The 22,009-nt window shown below is 37.3% G+C and overlaps 1 protein-coding gene across 1 annotated transcript in view; it reads right to left on the bottom strand.

Moving 5' to 3' along the window:
- CDKAL1 (CDKAL1 threonylcarbamoyladenosine tRNA methylthiotransferase) overlaps positions 1 to 22,009 on the bottom strand; it is a 669,650-nt gene that overhangs the window by 15,961 nt on the left and 631,680 nt on the right. Inside the window, 2 exon segments of the mRNA XM_020986833.2 lie at positions 3,802 to 3,966; positions 10,728 to 10,811. Coding sequence (XP_020842492.1) covers positions 3,802 to 3,966; positions 10,728 to 10,811 — 249 coding nt within the window.

The following is a 22,009-nucleotide window of genomic DNA, read 5'->3' on the forward strand; positions in this document are numbered from 1 at the left end:
CCAAACTAAGTTCATTACACAGAAAGCCAACAATATCCTTCAGGAATAAAATGTAACGGAATTACTTTTTTTTTTTTACTCTCCATCTCTCCTCATCTCATATCTCCTGACTGTTTAATTCCTAGTACAAGATTAATCCTTAGATAAAAGAAATAAATCCTGTCTAGTAGATGTCCAACTCAGACCTCTGTGTATTTTGTCAAAAACATAATTGAAAATACACAAATACTCTTTGATTCCAAAGTATTTTTGATGATTTTCATCTGATACTTCTTCATACTAAATGCTTTTGTTCATGATCAAGATTATTTTATTACTGTTTGAGAAAGAACGTCAATTTGCCATAGTGTTATCTATTATGGAACAGTAATATTACACACACACACACACACACACACACATACATATGAGGGAGAGGCCTATTTAGTTTTACTTCAAACGGAATAGATAACCAAAGTCTTTTCACTATGACAGGATTCTCAAATACTTTGTGTATTTCAGTTGAATGTAAGTAACATTTTAAAAGTATCAATACATTTTATAACCTTCAGTATCTAACACAACTTTAAACAGGCTTTACAACAGGCAGGTGGAGAGGGTCTTCATTTTTCTACCTTGCCAAGTTGAAGAAGCTGGGCTTAATTCCTGAGGTACTTCCAGCTATAAAGTTCAATCATTCTGTGAGTCTACTTAATAGATGTGGAAAGTTATAAATCCGGGAGCAACAGGATCACAGAAAGGGACTTTGCAGAAAATGAACTCTCTCGGGAGGGTACGTATCCTGGAACTTTTAATTTTCTGGGTGATAAAAGGGAAGTGAGTGTATTGAACCATGCTTATTAATTTATAAAGAAATTAACAGGATGTTACAATACCATAGATTGATGATGAGAGGGCTATGCCTCAGCTTGTGTAGGACATTGCTCTTTAAGTCCTGATCAAATTAGAGATGAGATTTAGGTTTTCACTATTTCTAAAATAATCAGCATGATTTTCGTCACTCTTTCCTATTCTTCCCTTCCCCTCTCTTTTCCTCTATGCAACGAAAAATGTGTAGAAATAAGAAAATTATATTGCTATATGTCTCTATACTTTTTCTCTCTTGCAACCTAATTTCTAGAGAGCAGTGAGTATGTACTTATATCTCTATTACAAATCGCACTGCCATTTCTCCTACTCATTTATAGAGTGGTATAAGTTTTACAAATGCACAGAGTCTTGCACTTAATCAGCACTTAATCAAGGTTTGTTGAATTGAATTTACTTGGTATCGACACTCATTAAGCGTTCTCGGTCAATATTTCTAAATTTGGAACCTTAGAAATGTAAGAACCTGAGTTTTCTAATTCACAATCTAGTTTTTCTTTCATTATATCATGATACGTGTAATAATTATTTCAGACATCTAAAACAGCCAATGCATAAAAAAGTGAGATTATGTCTCTGAGGACATTTTGATGAGGACAAAGTTCCGGCCAAATAACTAAAGAAGACATACTATGTAGTTGCCTGCACTGATATGAGTTCCTTCATCAATAATCTTTTATCACAATAGGAATGAATTTCTTCAGTATGACATTTTAAGCTTGAAATATCTGGCAATAGGAAGCCCACTTACAAAACGTCCTGAAAGAGGATAGCTTTCAAATAGTTAATAAATCACCTGAAAATTCACCAACAATAAGACAATTCTCCAGGACAGAAATTCTCATGGGGGGCTGGCTCTACAGGAATGAACATGGATTACCTAGAGAGGTGACAAATTCTTTTGTAAAATCTGTGCCTAAGATATTATAGAAAGGATTACCATTAGGTACAGGCTGATAAAATCTGAGGTCCCTTTTAACTTTGGGATTCTTGTTTTGTGAAAGTGGCTGGGGTGAAAAATGGAAGCCATTAACTTAAACCAGAAACAGAAATTATTTTGTAGACTCCTATGCTCCCCACTAACTTATGCTATAATGAAGGACAACACAGATCAGTGGAAAGGATAGCAGATTTAAAGTCAGGAGACCTCGGTTTGAGCGCCAACTATGCCATTCAACAGCTTAACTTGTCTCTGGGCCTCAGTTTCCAAGTTATAGTGGGTGGCTTTTCAGACTGACCATCAGACAGGATCAAGGAATGTCTATGGGCCTGATATTCCCTTAACTGACTCTAACTTCCTTTTTTTCCATTTCTCCCTGTGTCTCACCTCTCCTTTACCTATTCTTTTTCACTGACACCTCTAACAGCTCCATCCATCCCTGCTTTCCTAGGGCACCGCTCTTGATCTAGCTTAATTTCTTTCCTTGACACTAACAGTTCAGCTTTACACTGTTCTCTGCTCTGGAGTATGTCACCCTTTTGTTCTACCACCCATCCCCATTTCTATTGAAGTTATCACCATATTTCAGATAATCATCCATGTTCATAAACTGAGTTATCCTCTACTCTACTCCCTCTCTCACCTTTCATATCTAATCAGTTGCTAAGTCTTGTTAATTTTAGGTCCATAACATCTCTTGTATAAGTCCCCTTTTCTCCACTCACATAGTACCCACTTTAGTTTAGGCCCTATTTTCTTTTGCCTGGACTATTGCAACGTCCTCATAATCCAAAGCCAAATCTCTCCCCTTTCCAAATTAACATTTCCAAAAAACCCAGCTATGTTTAGGGGCTTTTAGACTCTAGCCAATCTGCAGTTTTGGCTCTTCTCACTAGTAAATTCCAGTAACATACATCACATGTTATGATACTACCTAGTTTCATTATCAGTCAAAGGGATTACAATAAACACCAGATTTACTACATATATGTGCTGTCAAAGCATGAGTAATGTCATTCTTTCCCCTCCAGATTCCAACATGCAGAAGGAGTCCCATTAAAATCACCAAGACAGTAATAAGAAAAGATGATCCTAATAACAGTACACTATCACTGCCTCATTTTATGTTAATATACATTTGCAATTTATTTTAAGAGGGAAAAAGACAACACACAGATAGAAACACTTTTGGAATTACATGGCTGGATAAGCCATCAGCTATCTTTCTTCCATATGTTAAACCATGGCTACATACTTTTTTTGGAGTGCCTAACAATTGTGCTGGAGAGAGGACCTCAAATGATGCTTAGCAATGTGATACACATTTTCATTTCACACTCCATCAGCTTTTACAACTGAGGCTCAATGAAATGTAAGAGGGAGCTTGGCAAACAGCCATATTTACCAAGGTATAAAATAGGGGTCATGTTACTTTTTTTTTCATAGAAATAAAAAATGTTTAATTTTCACTCCACATCACTTAGGCAGATACCAGGCAAAGACCCTACTTAAAAATACTGTAAACACACACACACACACACACACACACATACACAGAGATATGGTTTAGTATCTGTTCAAAGGTCTGTGTGTTGACAAATAGCTTTGTAGGGGATGAAAAAACATCTGTCCCTCTACCACATCCTTGTCTTCCCTCTCCGCCCCCCACTCCCATGATCTACTGACTTATAAACATATTGAATCAAATATTCTTTAGTGTTAAATCTTTCGCCTGCAAATAATGGCTTTTGTCCTCTATGCACAGCCTGGCCCCAGAAACAGCTTATTTCCTTTCCAGGCAGAGAAGCAAAGCTACAGGCATCAGCAGAAGCATCTCTCTAATACAGATTTCAATCTGTCAGAAAGGATTAAAGCCTCATGCATACATAAAAAGGGAACTATAAATGATAACAGAAACATAGCCTGAAATCATTGTGCTTGAACAGCTATAGTTTTTACTAGTCTAGTAAAGGAGAAAAATATATTTAACTCACCTCTGTTAAACCAGAAACTTCTCCCTTTGCTAATGGTTTACTGATGGATGGGGTGTACACCTTGGCACTGGACACTGGCTGCCCCTTCATAAAGTGTTTTCCTGATTCATAAATGTCCACTTCAACCATTTTCCCCATGAACATGGGGTTCTTGGGCACAAGTACCTGTAAAGAAATTACATTAAAGTGTAACCAAAGGTTATACTTGCTTTTTAATTATATGTTGAGATTTACAAAGATAAAATTTCAACAGAATATGGGTTTTTTAATTTTTACAGAAACAAATTTTAAAATTCTGTGCATCTGAACAACTAGCATTTCAACTACTTTCCTGTCTTACTGTCTTCCTGAATAGTTATAGGAAATGTTATGGCACTAAAAGCAGATGAGGAAAAAGACAGCAGTTTTCACTGAGGGGACTAGCCTTGTGGTAGTTCTACGTTACTCAGAGTTTAGAAAAGGTATACAAACTATACACAAATTACAAAGAACTTCTGATTTTTCTGATAAGAAACAAGATGATTATATTCTTGATCATCTTATCATCATCCATAAGTATTCTACTTACATGTTTGTAAATTTAAAGCTCCTTTATTTGGTAATCTTTTATCCTTCCAATGTCCCTAGTGTCTCATAAACCCTAACCAAGTTCTTTATACTTATTATGGCCTTCATTCCTTCACCCCTTCAGTTCTTTCCCAGGTTATCACCTCTACACTGGTTACACTCTTCTTCCTTCCTCATCTTCACCCCTTGGTGAACCAGTTCAACTCTATACTACCTTCACATCCCTTACTCCATTGTTCTATCACAGATCACACTTTCCCCAAACCCAAACCTGGATGGCTGCTATCATCTCCCTCTTTGTTCCTATTTATATGCTGCTGAACAGAGCTGGAGGAAATCTAGAAACTGCTGACTGGGGGCACTACACATTTATGTTATCTGACTTCAACTGGGTCTTCACTGTGAGAAGACAATCATTCTATTCCTCCCAAATCAATTCACTACTCCACTCTCCACAGTGGTTGTACTAAACATTCTCATTTCTCCTCCCACCATAGCACCCTTTCACCTAAAGACCTGGCCTCATACTTTAGCAAAAGCATTCAGGCCATTGCCAAGACTGCCCTCTTTTCCTCACTCTCTCATCTCATATCACTCACACATCTTCCTCTATTACCTCTTCCTTCACTCTGGTCTTGGAAGAAGAGATGGCCTTATTCCTTGTCAACACCAACCCCACTATACACACCCTTTATCTCATCTCTTCCTATCTCCTTCAGCATATTGTTCCTACTATCTTCCCCACTCTTTATCTTGTTTATCTACTAAATCCTTCTCTACTGCCTACAAACAAGCCCAAGTCTTCCCCAGCCTTTAAAAAAAAAACCCCAAAACACTTGATCCTATAATCTCCCACAAGCTACAATACTATATCATGAAATACGTGCAAATTTAGAGACATCTCCACTCCAAATGTTCATGTGGACTATTTGTGACCAACCTATGGTAGAGCCTTCTGAGCGTATTGGTCTGATGAGCTACAGTCAGACACACTGAACTTTGACCCCAACATAATAATGTTGTTTTGGTCCTCTTTGAGAATGAAGGACAACAACCAATCCCTTTTTTCTCCTCTTCTCAGTTAAACTCCTTTAAAAAGTCATTTTCACTAAGCGCCCACACTTTCTCTCCATTTACTCTCCTAAACCTGCTGCAGCCTGACTTGAAGTATTCACTGAACTGATACTTCTCTCTCCAAAGTTACCAATGATCTCTTAATTGCCAAAGTTAATGACTTTCTCCTTCTTTTTCTCAAACCTAATCCCTTACTACATCTCTGCAGTATTTGACACCTGATCACGTCTTTTCTGAATACTCTCTCCACACTTGGTTTTCAGGATATCTAGTTCTCCTTCCACCTGTTTGACACTCCTCAGTTTTGTTTGCTGGATCTTCATCCATATCATGCCCAACAGCTGTGGGTGTTCCACAAAGGCTCTGTCCTGAGCTCTCTTCTTTTTCCTATACCAACTCATTTGGTAATCTCATCTGCTCTAATGGGTTCAATTATTATCCTTATATATATATTATTCCTTATATGATTACAAGATCTAAAATTGAGCCCTAACATCTCTCCTGGCTCCAGTCTCACATCAATGACCTACTAAATGTCTTGTAGTCAACTGAAGGCAACAACTCATTAGATTATAAGCTCTTTGATGGCAGGGACTGTCTGTGACCTGTTTTTGTATCCCCAGTGCTAAGCACGGTGTCTGGCATACAGTAGGTGTTTAATAAATGTTTACTGAACTGAAAATCAATATAACTAAAACAGAACTCATCTTTCTCTTCCCAACTTTCCTGTTACTGTTAAGGGCATTATCATCCTCCCACTTATCCAGGCTTGTAATCTTGGTATAAGTCTCAATTCCTCATTTTTGCTCACCCCAGATATTCAATCTTGTTATTTCTACCTTTGCAACACCTCTTGTCTACATCCTCTTCTTTCCAATCAAATAATTATCAGTTTAGTGCAGGTCCTCATCATCTCTTATGTGAACTATTAATATTCCCTTTTCAACAGCCTTCCTGTCTTAAGCCCCTCCCTACCCCAATCTATCCTCCATTCAGCTGACGGAGGTTTTCTAAGGCACAGGTCTGCCAATGTCACACTCCCTCACCCCACATATTTTGGAATAAATTCCTGTGTATCCTTATACCTCTATTACCTTCCAAGATCAAATACAAAGTCTGTTGACATTTAAAGATCTTCTTATTCTTGTCCCTTCCTATCTTTCCAGTCTACACTCCTTTCCATGATCCAGCTATACAACATACAGCTATTTGCTATTTCTCATATAACACATTCTGTCTCAGAGGTTTTGTAGTGGGCATTCCCTATACATGGAATACTCTCCTTCCTCATCTTTTCCTCTGAATTTCCCTCATGGCTCAGTTCAGATCCCAACTTCTGCACAAAGCCTTTCCTGACCTCTAGCTGCTAATGACTTCCCCAATGAGATTTCTTTCCATCTACTCGGAATATACACCTTGTAGGTGCCCACTTATTTATGTATGGCCTTCCATAATAGAATGTGAGTTCCTTTAGTTGAGGACTGTTTTTACCTTTCTTCATATTCTTAGAACTTTATGGTGCCTAGTATATTGTAGTAGCAGTTGTAGTAACTATTATCATTATTAGCATTTATACAAATAAGATTTGCAAAGTGCTTTACAGTATTATCTCATTTGATCCTTTTAACACTAGTTGCTATTATTAATTCCAATTTTCCAGTTGAGGAAACTGAGGCACACATAGGTTATATGACTTGCAAGGGTCATTGGGTATCAAGTGCCTGCAATTGGACTTGAACTCAGGTCTTCCATATTCCAGGCCCACCACACTATCCACTGTGCCATCTTGCTGCCTCCATACAGGAAGGCCTTTACAAATACTTGTTCATTGGCTGCTCATTGATAGATACAAGGGATGCTATGTAGAGGAAGGAATGATAGGTTTGGAATCAGAGGGGATCGCATTTATAAGAGCTGTGTTACTTAACCATAGCCAAGTAACTTTAGTTCTCAGTGAAATCAACTAAGGCAACTCTAATGAAAAACCATTTTTACTAGCTCTCTCTCTCTCTCTCTCTCTCTCTCTCTCTCTCTCTCCATATATATATATTTATATATATATATATATATATATATATATATATATATATATATATATATATATATATATATATATATATATATAAAATTGTCAGCATGATAGTTTTAGGTGATGTTTGAAAAATAATATTGCATTTATTTATTTATTTGTTTGTTTTCATTCAGAGACTGGCACTAGAGGCAGAGCAGGTAAAAGAAAACTTCTCCTAAATCTCCAAATGGGCAGATTGCTATCTGGTTCTTTCCTTTTCTCACAAAATCATTTTGGTTTTCTGTTCTAGAGTTCTAATCTTTAAAAATCAGCTTCTCTGAAGTGGGACTTCTTTTGGCTAATTCACAGCAATCTGTCAGAAAGATTCTTTTCACTGGAGCTGGTGAAACCTAGTATTTCTCAAACATTCCCTTCTCTGACTTTTGTGGCTTGCACTGCTTTTCTAGAACAGAGGCTATTTGAAAGTTATTTCAAGCAAGTATATAATATCAATTGAATATACATTAGGTGAGTTTGCAGCATAAATCTACTAACATATGCTGTGATACACTGCACTCTGATGAGATATTCACCTTTGTATCTCAGCTTATTTTACAAAAAGTAATTCTGATGCTATCTCTGATATGTTCAGTCACAGGGGAAAAAAGAGAGAGAAGCCAGATTAATCAGATCTGCACCAAATCTCTTCGAGGAAGACAACTAGAACTCGGATTTTTTCATACACATTTTTATTTTGAGGAATAGTGAGGATAATGACTCAGGGGAAAAAAATGACCTCTAGCTCAACACTTTCAGGTTGTAAAGTTACATACCAGAAAAATTAATTAAAATGGTCTTCAATATCTATAAGTTAAATCTCTGATATAATAGGAGGAGTTATTTATTAGTCATGACTCTGGGAAATCACTTACTCTTTCTGGGCCTCAGTTTCCTTATATGAAAACTGAGGGAAATATGGAAAGGAGGTCGAAACAGCTAAATTATTGATTTCTAAAACTGGGTGTAAGGTTTCTTCCCACTGTGAACCCTTTAGAGTTTATATAATTTAAAAAAATCTAGATAGCAAACTTGAAGTTTAATAATATTCTAGGGTAAAATATGTGTCACTAAACCCCTGATCTTGTGCTTTGAACTGAATGAATAGCAAAAAGCTTCCTCCTTCCCCTATTATTTAATAAATGGAAAAAGCCCTTCCTCTTTAAATGGAAGGAAACAGTTAATGAAGCATGCCATTGCCTTTAAAATGAAAAAAGTTCCCTGCTGAGAAAAAAGCCCAAGTGGGAAAGGAGAGAAGGGGAAGAAGGAAGGACTGGTAGTAATGCAGTCAGTCAGTCTTTCCCTGTGGCTGAGCATCATTCTGGCCTGTAAAAGAACACTATTCTCTGGGATACATGGAGAAGATACAGGGATGGTGATGTAACTTCAGGTTAAAACATGGAATAGTAAGAATCCTTAATCTATCTGCAAGCTACCCTTTCTTCTGAGTGTGCCACAGCAGTGACTCCTATGCATTTACTGTCCAGTCTGAAACTGAGTGCAAAGCACTCAGGTTATATAGCATTGAGAACAGGAAATCAACTCCACCTATTCTTTTCATGGTCTCATTTTGTGATGCTTATAAGGGGACACCTAGATGAACACCAGTGCTCGATGACTGGCAGTTCCATAGTCTACCAAGCCAATCACAGAACTTTTAGTGGCTACCACAAAGAAAAACTCATAGAAAAAATTAAGACTTCTTTTCTCCTGGGAAAAGTAGTAGTAGTAGTAGTAGTAGTAGTAGTAGTAGTAGTAGTGGTAGTAGATGTAGAGCAGTGGTAGTAGTGGTAGTAGTGGTAGTAGATGTAGAGCAGTGGTAGTAGTGGTAGTAGTATTAGAAGTAGTAGCAATGGTAGTAGTGGTGGTAGCAGTGGTAATAGTAGTTATAATAGCAGTAGTAGCAGTGGTAGTAGTTGTAGTAGTAGAAATAGTAACAGTAGTGGCAGTATACCAGCAGTGGTAATAGTAGTAGTAGAAGTGATAGTGGTGGTAGAGGCAGTAGTAGTAGCAGCGGTAGTAGAAGAAGTAGTAATAAGTATTAGTAGTGGTAGAAGTAGCAGCATCTATTATTATTAGCTACTCCTAGGGAGTCAGGAGTAGTATGTAGAAAAGTAGAACAAAAGATTTTATATTTTTTATACACACATAAGTACATGTGTACATATAAGTACATTATAAAAGACAATTAGATAAACATCATGTGTACATAATTTCCACTGAAATAAGCCTTTTCTACTTCTGTCAGTACTTTCCCCAATCTCTACATCCATATGTAAGCTACACATTGACATTTATATTCAATTCCTCTACTCATCATAAAGCTCTTCATATCTCCATGTGGCTTATTTTAATTTTTCCTAAAACGTAGAAAGAACCATTCTCTGACTCTACCACCAGAGTGGACACTCTCCATAGAAGGAGTAAAACGGGGGTGCAGATGATTAGGGCATCTAGGCTACCTCTTTTCCCCAACTTCCTGTTATTCTTAATGTACAATCTGGTCTAGGCCTTCTGCCTCTTCTTCTCTGCCTTCTGCCATCACAGCCAAGGTAGACTCTAGGAGAAGTACAAGGCAGCATGGTGCAATGGAAAAGATGCTGGGTGTGGAGGCAGAGGACCCAGTTTCAAACTGGATCTTTATCACTCATTCACTGCATAGCTTTGGGGGAGTCACTTAATCTTTCTGGGCCTCAGTTTCCTCATCTTTAAAATGACAGAGCTGGACTACCTGACCTCGAAGGTCCCTTCCAGCTCTAAATCTGTGATCCTATGATAAAACTGGGAGCTAAAAAGGAAATGGTAAGGAATCTCTGCTAATTAGGCTCTCTTTTATCCTTGTGTCTTACCAAAACCCTCCTTATCTTCAGAATGCCTTCTAAGAAGTTTTCTCCAGTAGGCTGTATGAATTTTGACAATGCCCCCAGTTCTACCTTCCGCTCCCCATTTACAACTGACCAGTCCCAAATCCCCAAAGTCAGAGACTGGCCCTGTTATAGGTTAATGTGAATTAAAGTACACTTACTATGTAAACTCTGCTGTAAACATTCTGGGAGTAGAATAAACTCCATAAAGATTTCTATGGCTCAGCCCAGCAGGCTGGAGCCAGTCTTGATTTCTTCATTGATTTTATGTGAATGGTTTCACTTTCATTACTTATTATTCTTGTTGGTGGAAAGCTCAGATTTATAGCAGATTTTACAACAGGGCTTATTACCTGCTCGTAGAATTGATTGTGTGCAACATAAAACTTGGAATCAAAAGATTCTTCAGTTACCAGAACTTGCTGTCTTTCACCAATCTGTGGGGAGAAGAAAAAAAAAATAAGAGGAAAGGAAGAAGAGAAGGAAGTGCTTTACAAATATTGTCTTATTTGATCCTCACAACAATCCTGAAACGTAGGTGATATTCTCATCCTCTTATTACAGAGAAGAGGAAACTGAGGCCAACAGAGATGAGTAATTTGCTCAGCCACATAGCTAGTAAAGCGTCTGAGGCTTCATGTGAACTCAGGTCTTCCTGACTCCAGGTCCAGCGCTCTATCTACTGTACCACACAGCTGCTTTGGGAAAGATGACGATAGTTGTTGCAAACTCCAAACATAAATTATTAATAAAAAGTTTCGATTAATTCAATCCAATTCAGCAAATATTTATCAAGCACCTCCAGTGTGCCTAACAGTATACCCTCTGCCTGAATTTAGGGCAGATTGAGATAGCTGCTTATTATTTCAACAGCAGAAACAAGGATAGCCTTGTACCAATTCAAATGTATTCAGAAGTCTAACATGATAATAAAAATGAGCATAACTGGAAATCTTATCATTTTATCACACAATGGATCAGAAAATCTGATCTTACTTCCTCCCTCACCAAAGATAATGAAGGCTTAAGATGAAAAACAAAAACAAAAAAAAACCCCATCCAAACATCATTTTGTTTCTTGTGACAAAGTTGCAAAATCAGCTAGAACAAGCTGTTTTCAACCCAAATTTGCTGAAATATTTTGGCAATAGGAAAGGGTAATAATAAACATTTATCCGAGTGATGAGGAGAGGAGGAAAATGCCTCCAACCAGTAGCAGACTAAGCACCTGCCTTTAAACATTTTATGTACTGTGTATATTTTCAAGTCTTGTTCACTTATTTCCAAAGTTATTTTCATCCTTCAATGTCTACCTCTGCACCAATCATCTTTTTTGTCATATATTTTCATGGCAAGCAAATAACAGTAATTTCTCACATGAACATAACACTTGAAAAGTTTGAAGATGTCAGAAATACAGGACTAGGATATTGTTGCTGGATCAAAGAAACAATGGAATGAAGTGAAAAAAGGTACAACTGAAACCTATACCTTTCATAGCTATAATGCGAATTCAGTTAAAAAGCTGGCTCAAGAAATCTCTCTACTGAAAATCACTGTCATTTTCAAGTTCATCCCAATGTGAAACATATTCTTTAAAGTATCAGTTATTTTTTATGGTGCTGCCAAAATGTCTGACACAGCAAACCAGCTGCATTATTTGGTTAACAGCATGAATTCCTTTTGGCTTTGCTGCCTGACAAACTCAACCCTCCAAATTAAATCAGGTTAGCAAGCTGACTAAAAAATATCCTCTTCCCATTTATATAGAGACTTGTCAACATGTTCTGGCTATAGACATTTAGGAAATGTAAACACAGCTGTATTAAGGACTAACTATTAATAAAAAAAAAAAGAACACCTAAAACCAACCCCTCCCCCTAAAAAAACCCATCTTAAATGGCTAAAACTCAAATTCCCAAACTCATCATAAGTTGCCAATTGTAGAGATGGCCTGTAGCCAAAGGTTGTAAGGTCTCATAGATGACAGCTATGAGAGACTTATCCATAAAAGATAAGAAGAGTTAAATATTAGTTATTCAAAAAATCAAGAAGCCAACAAGAAAGTTTTTTCAACTTCCTGTGTGTGCTTCAATGGCCATATTCATGAAATATGTTGGGCAAGCCTGGATTGTACTGAAGTATATCTCTTTGAGAGAAAACTTGATGTTTGCACACAGTTCACAGTGTGAGCTGCTTATAACTTAGGATAAGTACCTGTCAATGGTTCTTGAAGAAGTCTGAAATTATACTTCAGCTAACATTATTAAATTTTCAAAAAATTAATCTAATATAATAATAGGAAATTGTAGAATATCAAGGAGGTATGTTGCTTTCTCCTCAGCAATGGAATTAATGCAGGTAGGTAGCTATGCATACATACTCCCCCTCACATATAATACGTATTGACTTGTAGTTCTGTGTTCTAATAGTGATGGCAATAGATGCCTACTTTTTTATATAGTAAAGGAGGGAAACCTATGTTTCCCAAGAATACTAAGTGATGGTGATAGGTGCTATTTATCTAACTCGTATCATGAATAACGGTCTTGTGAAATGTGGAGGGCTATAGATAAGACTGTCTCCTTGTAGTTCCATCAGAAGAGAGAAAATTGTAGATAGAGGCAAAGATGCCTCTTTGGCTACTATGAAGGACCTCAGAGGTCATCAAGTCTAACCAAATCTTCATTTTCCAGATACATAAAATCAGACCAAGCAAGGTAAAGTATCTTGTCAAGTTCAGTCTCCTTCCTATGGCCCCCAAATGCAGTGTTGATAACCATTTCTGTCTATATGTTCTTCTTGGGATCCTCTTTCCTCTCCTCTCCTCTTCTCCAATTATACAACCTTTAAGAATTAGTACAAGACCTCTTAACTTCATGAAGCCTCCTACCTCCAAGACCTCCATACCTCAATGAGTCAGGTTTTTTTAACTGCAAAATGATGGGTTGGACTCAAAGGCTTCTGAGGTTCCTTTCACCTCTAGATAGATAATCCTATGATTCTGGTTACCACTTGCCTCTTACTCTATGTCATGAGATTCTAACTTCCTGAGACAATCTTTGGAAAAAAAAATGTTAGGAAGCTGGTGCCCTGGGCAAAATACATGGATAAGCCTTTGAGGGTGGCATCACCACTAGAAAGGGCCATGTACAAAGGAGGATAGGGTCCACAGCAGATAGTACTATGCGCTCTCCTCCCAACCTTTCTATATGGGAGACAACCAATTAAAATCAACATCAAGGACAGTCTGATGAGTATGTAATAAGGGGAGAGGAATACTGAACTCAGTTTAATTCAGTTTAATAAATGCTGCATGGCACCAAAAATCTGGCTTGGTTTTGTTTTTGATTTCTGAGACCAGGTCTCTCTACATCACCCTGGCTGGAACTGCACTGCTCACTCAGAGTCCTAATTCCATTACAGATCATCCTGGAAGCTTTGAGATGCTCTGTTTTTGACCAAGGTTGGTTTGCCCCTTTTTAGGTAGTCTCTGGTACCTTCCCTGCCCCACCTGACCTCCACTGGTGATAGATTCAGTGTGGACACTTGATCAGCTCATCAATTGTGTCTCATAACTCTTAAACTCAAGAGATCCACCAGGCTTCTCCAGCAGCCAGGACTAGAAGTATGCACTACCACCCCTGGCTGATACTAGCAATCTCAAAATACACAAAGAAGATATCAGCATGTTGGGTGGATTATGGAGGATTTATGAGAGTACATAGTTAAAACCTGTAATGGATAAAAATCATGGACGAGGAGTACTACCCATTCAAATCAAGGAAATCACAGATCCATTAAAAAAAACAACACAAGGATGTTCAAGGTATTATGGCAGGTGCTAGGTACACAAAGATAAAAAAGACAATCCCTGTCCTAAAAGAACTTAAAAAGCTAATGCGGTAGATCAGATAAAACATATATACAAATGGATATAATAAATGGAGGAATGTCGATAAATTCAATTAAATAAATTAAATACATAAGGGACTGAGATGGGTGAATGTGAAAACATGACACAGTCACTGCCTTCTAAGAGCCTGCAGTCTACTGCTACAAAGCCAGATGTAAAAAAAATATACGTATGTAATAAAAGACAGACTATGATGGGGCAAAGATACAAAGTGTTGTATAAGAAAAATGGAGGAGGAAGATATCACTTTTTACTAGGGGTAGGAGGAGTAGAGGTGGGCAGTTACGATCCATGAAGGCTTCAACAGTTAAGAGATGAGGAGGGACCGTATCCCAGGGTTGGGGGAAATTCTATACTAACAAATATACAAAGGGAGGAGATGGCAGAAAATACACACAAAGGGGAGTGATGTGGAAAAAAAAGGATAGAAAGAATATTAAAACCAGATTATCGAAGACCTTTTTTCCCCTCAATTACATGTAAGCAAAAAATTTTAACAATAGTTTAAAAAATTTTTGAGTACATGCGCAATCACACAAAACATTTCTGTATTAGCCATGCTGCAAAAGAAACTCAAAAATAATAAAGTAAGAATAGTATGCTTCAATATGCATTCAGACTCCACCAGTTCTTTTGGAGATGGGTAGCATTTTTCATCATAAGCCCTTATGAATTGTCTTGGAGCATTGTATTGCTGAGAATAGCTAAGCCACTCACAGTTGATCATCTTACAATACTGCTGTTACTGGGGCAGCTAGGTGGCACAGTGGATAGAGCACCAGCCCTGAAATTAGGAGGACCTGGGTTAAAATCTGGCCTCAGACACATAACACTCACTAGCTGTGTGACTCTGGGCAAGTCACTTAACCCCAACTGCCTCACTAAACCCCCCCCAAACCCCAATAGTGCTGTTACTGTGTATAACGTTCTCCTGGTTCTTCTCACTTCATTTTGCATCAGTTCATGTAACAGTTCATGGAAGACCTTAAATGACATGTTAAAGAGTTTGGAATTTTTCTGTGGAGTATATTGTAAGATAAATATAGTATTTTACAATACTTTCTATTCCATTTTCTTCAAATTGCTACCTGATCTTTCCAATAGTTTTTGCCGAATAATGAAATCCTTCTCCAGTGTTCTGCAATCTTGGGTAGTCCATTTCTGCTAGGAAGGAGGATCTTCATTGTCTTCTCCCACTATTCAAGAGTTTAATTTCATTTTAATGATGCTTTACTTTTCAATGGTGTGTTCACTATGTATGTTAGTATTATCTTGGTTCAACTTATTTTTGGTTTATTTTAGTCTTCCCACAATTTCTGGAGTGCATCATATTTGCCACAGAGTCTTGTTTATCCACAAACACCCCAATAAAACTCTGAAAATGTACCAAGTCACAAGTAACAATGATAAATCATATCAATGAGAACTGGCTATAAACTCCTCTATCCATTCTAGGACTGTGCAAAAAGCTGTCAGAACTCTGAGGAAGCTCAGAATGGAGACAAGCTAAGGTAGAAAAAGGCTACCTTTCCTAGCCTAGAGTGAAACAGCCTGGTGCCACAAGAGAAAAGAGGGCCAAAGCAGCATCCAGCACACATGACTCCTATGCCCCATCCCTGGCAAGAAACAGGGCCAGAGAAATGCGCAGGCCTAAAATGAGGTGACCTAGAGCCCCATCAATGGCAAGAGTTAGGACCAGAGTAGCACATAAGCAGCCCACACCTGACCTAACATCGGGGTAGTCCTGGTCCAATCTACTACCTAGGCAGTTTAGATCTGAACCATGGTAGGAGAAAAGGCCAGATAATGCCTGCAGAAGGAAGGGCCTAGTTTTAGCCACTGAACTCGGGGTCAAGCAGGGTCTACTCAAACTATCGATGAATATGGAAGTGGAGTTTATCTCATGCAGAAATCCTCAATCCAGAAACTGAGCCTTGATACACACACACACACACACACACACACACACACACACACACACACGAAAATGCCAAACACACTGAAGAAATACCTTAGCCTAAGAGAAGTCCAATGGGGTAAAAACTCCACAAAACATCCAAGTAAAGCCTCAGAGAAAATAATGTCTTGACCATAAGGACTGCAGTAGTAAAAGACTATTAGAAGACACAACAGGAGATACAACATGGAATATCTAGGGAGGACAAAGTAGCAAGAATTAATACTTTATTCAAGAACTGAATTTCTTGAAAATGAGAACAGGCCAAATAGAAAACAATATATCTATGGAAGAAAAAGAAATATCATAATGAAAACCAAAACTTTGAAAAAACAGAAGAAAAAGTGAGGTATATATCTATAAAAACAATTGAGTTGGAAACCATGTCAAGGAGAAATCATCAAAGAATCATAGATTACCTAAAAATCATGACCAAAAAAAAAAACCTTAAAAATGCTATTTCAAGAACTCACAAACTGCTTAGGTCTCATAGAAATAGAGGACAAAGTGAAAATAGAATTTACTAGTCACCTTTTGAAAGAAACCCCTAAATGAAACTTCCCAGGAGCATCATAGCCCAAATTCAGAACTTCCTGGTCAAAAAAAAGATTCGTATCTGTCACTCTTAGGGAGGGAAGAGCTTGGGATGCATTGTTCCATAGGGCAAAAGATAAAGGCTCACAATCAAGAATATCTCACTGGGCAAAACAGTATAATCTTATTGGCAAAAAAATGGACCTTTAATAAAAGAGTATTCTCAAGTATTTCTAATAAAAAAAAGTCAGAACTGAGTAGACACTATGAAATGAATACATAGGAGACAAGAGAAATATTAAAAGGTACGCATTTGATCAGTTAGAGGTAACTGTATGAGGATGAATTATATACATGCTAATATAGGAAGAAGAAACAAATGTTCTCTCAGATTCCTAATGTAGTCAAATGGTAGAGAAAAAGTTAAATAAGAGAGGCAGATGGCCTGGGAGTGAGATTTTGTTCTTCCTGATATTCTTAGCAGAAGGAAATGGGAAGGACTACACCGGGATGGAAAGGAGGAGGAAGGGAAGGGAACTTACTCTCACATATTCAACATGGAGGAAGGAATACGGGAAAACAGGAATCCCTTGGATCTCAGTTGCATTTGAACGGGACAAAGGAAGAGAGTTCATATATATACACACACACAGAGTATAGTGCAGAACAGCTAATAGCTTTTAATAGCTAAAATTTATATAGCACCTTCTACGTGCCAGGCACAGTGCTAAGTGCTTTACAATTGTTGTCTCATTTGGTCCTCACAACAACTCTGGGAGGTAAGTGCTATATCATCCCCATTTCTCAGCGGAGGATAAAAGATCTGAGGAACAGAGGGAATGGGTCAGAACACCGAACAAGACATTACATGTATGTGGGGACTGCATGGCACTTCACTATTCTTGAGGGAAAGAGTCCACCATCCAGGTGGGATCAGTTCTGTCCACCTAAAAGTCACCCGGGGCAGAGACTACACTGGTAAACCATGTATTTCTCAGTGTGGGAAAGAGACTGAGATTCAGTGCCACAGACAGCTCTATCAGAGAGGAGGGAGTCAGAAAGTGAGCAAAATGACTGAAATTATCAAAGATCTGAGGAAGAAGAAAATTCAAAGACCATGAACAAAAGCAGAAAATAAACAGGGAAAACATTAACAGGAGTAGATGTGACTTTCAGATCCAGTAAAGAATTTCAGGCATCTATGAATAAATACTGCAAACCAGAGAAATAATCCAATGTTTGATGAGACAGAGGTCCTTGTAGAATTGGAGGAGAACATGGAATCAAAATATCTTGTTCTTGAGATGTTTAGAAGAGAAATTTATAGCAGAATTTACATACTACGCAGCAAAAATAATCGGCAGAACAGAAAAACTGGAACCTGTGATGTTAAGAATCACATCACCAAAGAAACAAAAGAAGGAACAATGGATTGGGGATGCAAATAATCAGAAGTAAAGGAAAATTCAGAAGAAAATTAAAAAAAACAATTATAACTGTTATTGGGATGAACTCACCCATAAAACAGAAGACTATAACAAAACGGATTAGAAAAAAAAATTAATCCAACAATGTGCTGTTTCCAAGAGCTATACTTGAAACATAAAGATTAACATGGAGGTAAAATGAGGGCCTTGAGCAGAAACTGCTGTACTTCAGGTGTATTAAAAAAGGCTGGGGTAGTAACCATGATCTCAGACCAGACTATAGTAAAAATAGACACAAGGATAATTGACATAATCAAAATATGTATGTGGTATGAAGGCAACATAGGTAACACAGCAATATCAATACTTTATAAATGTACTGAACAGCACAAAGGAAAAGTTAATCAAATTGTGGGCAAAATGGACAGTAAAACTATAATAGTGGAGAATCTCAATATAACCCTTTCTGATCTTGACAAATCTAACAACACAACAAAAAGTATAAGACCTATAGAGATAACAGGTCTTTGGTGATACATGTTTCATAACTATGCATTGCATATTTATAAAACTGATCCCCTTACTGGGGCATAAAAACTTCAGAAACAAATATAGGACAGCACACAAAAATACTAAATAGCCACCTGCTATTTGTTTACTGCAGTAAAAATTATATTTAAAAAATGGCCTTTGAAGAAAGAATTAAAAAGTAGTTAGAGAATAAATAAATAAATTCTAAAGAAGTATTGGGTCAAAGGACAAATCAAAGAAACAACAGAAAATTTCATCAAAGAATGTGACAACAGTGAAAAAGCATACACAAAGTTATGCAATGTAGCTAACGAAGTTTTAAGGGAAAATTTATCTCTATATTTGTATTAGAAAAATAATTCACTATATTAATATATCATGAATTTAAAAAGCTATTTCCTAATTAATGGACATTGTTTCTAGTTCTTTGCTGCCACAAAGAATACTGCTAAGAACATCTTGGTATATATTGTATTTTAGTTTGTTTTCTCTGTCTCTATCATTAACTTCCTCAGTGTATATATGCAAGATTTAATGTATTTATCAATTTTTCCCTAGGTTTTGTCAGGCTTATGTAACAAATATGACTCAAGTTACTCAGAAGAGCTCAAAATAACTATTCATAAAGGAAAAAAAAAACAAGTGGCTAAAGATTGTTTATTACATGCAATTAAGGATTGTGAAATGCAATTGAAGGGCTGATACTTAGAGCTCATCTACCAGAATATATACTGGAAAAGATGTGCATGGACAATGAACAGGGACTAAGATTTAAAAGGAAAAAGCAAGAAGGCTGGATTACTTTTGTCAGTTAGTCAACTATCATTTAGTAAGTGACTGATATTTGCCAGGCACTGTGCTAAATGCTGGGGTTACAAAGAAAGGCAAAAGACTCTCTATTCTCTAGGAGATCACAATCTAACAGGTATCTCCTTTATCCATGCAAAAATCTATGTTCAAATAAAGGGGCACAAGGGAACAAGCAGTTATATAGTGCCTACTTTATTCCAAGTAATGTGCTAAGTGCTTCGCAAACATTATCTCATTTGATCTTCACAATAACCCTGGGAGGTAGGTGGTGTTATTATCCTCATTTTACAGTTTAGGAAACTGAGGCAGATAGCATTTACATGACTTGCCCAGAGTCATACAGCTAGTAAGTGTCTAAGGCTAGATTTGAAATCAGGCCTTTTTAACTCCAGGCCCAGCACTCTATTCACCGTGCCAACTAGCTGCCTCTGTCAAATAAAACATATACAAGATAATGATAAACAGAGGGAAGGTGCTAGTATTAAAGGGGATCAAGAAAGGCTTCTTGCAGAAGGTTGGGCTTTGGCTGGGGTTTGAAGGAAGCCAGGCAAAATTCTGTGAAACTATTCTTTGATAATTCCCAAACTCTTCTTGAAACAAAAGTCCATTTTTTTCCCTTAACATTAATGTTTACCCAAAGGTGTGATCTCTAGCCTGGACCTCACAACCATCATACAGGGAAATAAGTCCTGTGGAGAAGGGGTCAGCTATTCTCACAAACTGCTGACCAACAAGACAGCCTACCTGAAGCTATAAGGTCCCCAGAGGGGGAGACAGGAGGCAGCAAGGGTTAGGTAAATCAAGCCACCACAACCACCACCACCACCACCACCACCTGTACTACAATCTCACCTTAGATGTGGATGGAGATATCCCAGGGATCTGAACTTAAGATCTTTTGGGAAGCAACCCCTGTGGAAATGCTCCTGCAGATGCTATGGCCACACCTTTTGAAGATCTCACAAAGGAAAATTTTTGGCACCCTAGTACTTGGTGCTATAAAATGGTTCAATTCTATCTCTTTAAAATAGATATGATTTTATTAGTGGAAATGACATTAAAGAAGAGGCATTAACATCTGCTTTGCTGCTGTAACCTGTGGACCACAGGATCTTTCTATCTGATTTACAGTAAATCTATGTATTGTCTCCCCTTTAAAATGTGGGCTCCTTGACAGCAGAGACTGTTCTATTTTGCTGTTTGTACCCCAAGGCCTAGCACAAGGTTTTACATGTAGTAATTGTTTAAAAAATCTTTTATTCATTCATTCACTGAGCATCACCCAAAGGCCAATGGAGAAGAGCAAGGCAGGGATAAGTAGGCAATATAGCACCACTTATTTTTTTCTACTTATAACTTTTATTTCATTTTTTTCAATTTTTAAAAATTCTGCACTTAATAAATATCAACTAAAACAAATACATCCACATAAAACTGGACAGAGAGGATCATACATGAAACTCAATCTCTATAATATACGTTTTTTTTTGTCTTTTTAAATACATAATTTAACATGTTAATATCAAAGCTGTCTTGCTTGTCTTTGATTATTTCTGACTTTCCTGCTGGCGTTTTCTCCATTTCAAAAACAGGTTTCAATGACCTTCTTTTCTTTTCTTTTTTGGGGAGGGGGACAAAACTCTCCTTTATTCCCTTCTCGTCCACTCCACCCTCCTCAAATTGAGAAAAAAGAAAAATAAAACATTGTATTCATCCTTAAAGGCAGTACTTCCATCAAAAGAGATCACAGATCAAGTGAAATATATAGAAACACTAATGATATGTGCATTTATCTTAAATCCTACCATTTAGCTGAAGTTCTTCATCCCATTTTTGTTGCTTTTCTTGGGCTTTTAAGATAAATTATAAACATTGCCCAAAAATAATAATATTTCAATATCCTCTTTGCCAAAACTAATAAAAGTTATCCCTTTAACTTTTTTTATTACTGTATGATGTATCTAGAGATACATCAAAAATAATAGTGAGCTTACAACCTTGCTTTCCTCCTGTTGATAATGCTAAAAACTTTAATAGTTCTCCAAGGGAGATTATTTTGGCAAATGACATCAGAGATAACTTTGAGGTTTGAAGCCATCTGGGATTATGGTAGTGCCAATAACAGTAATAAGAAACTTGGGGGAAAGAGGTGATTAAGAGAAAAGATGATAAGTTTAGCTTTGTGCATGATGTATCTGAAGTGCTGGCAGGCCCACCTCCTAATGGAGGTGATGGACTTCTCTGAAGATTGAGATATATAGTTTTGGCCATGGCCAATGTAGGTGTTTAGCTATACATTTTTGTTAAAAGGTTTTTTTCCTTTTCCAGTGGAAGGAGTGAAGTGGATTTCTGTTAGTTAAAATTACATTTACAAAAATAAAGTTTTGGCAGGATATCTTGGTAGAGATATTTAGTAGTGATTAATAGTATGAGAAATTTGAGGATGGAGAAATCTCAAGT

The sequence above is a fragment of the Phascolarctos cinereus genome, unplaced genomic scaffold, assembly GCF_003287225.1.
Source record: "Phascolarctos cinereus isolate Bilbo 61053 unplaced genomic scaffold, phaCin_HiC Scaffold_4;HRSCAF=312, whole genome shotgun sequence".
Taxonomy (NCBI): domain Eukaryota; kingdom Metazoa; phylum Chordata; class Mammalia; order Diprotodontia; family Phascolarctidae; genus Phascolarctos; species Phascolarctos cinereus.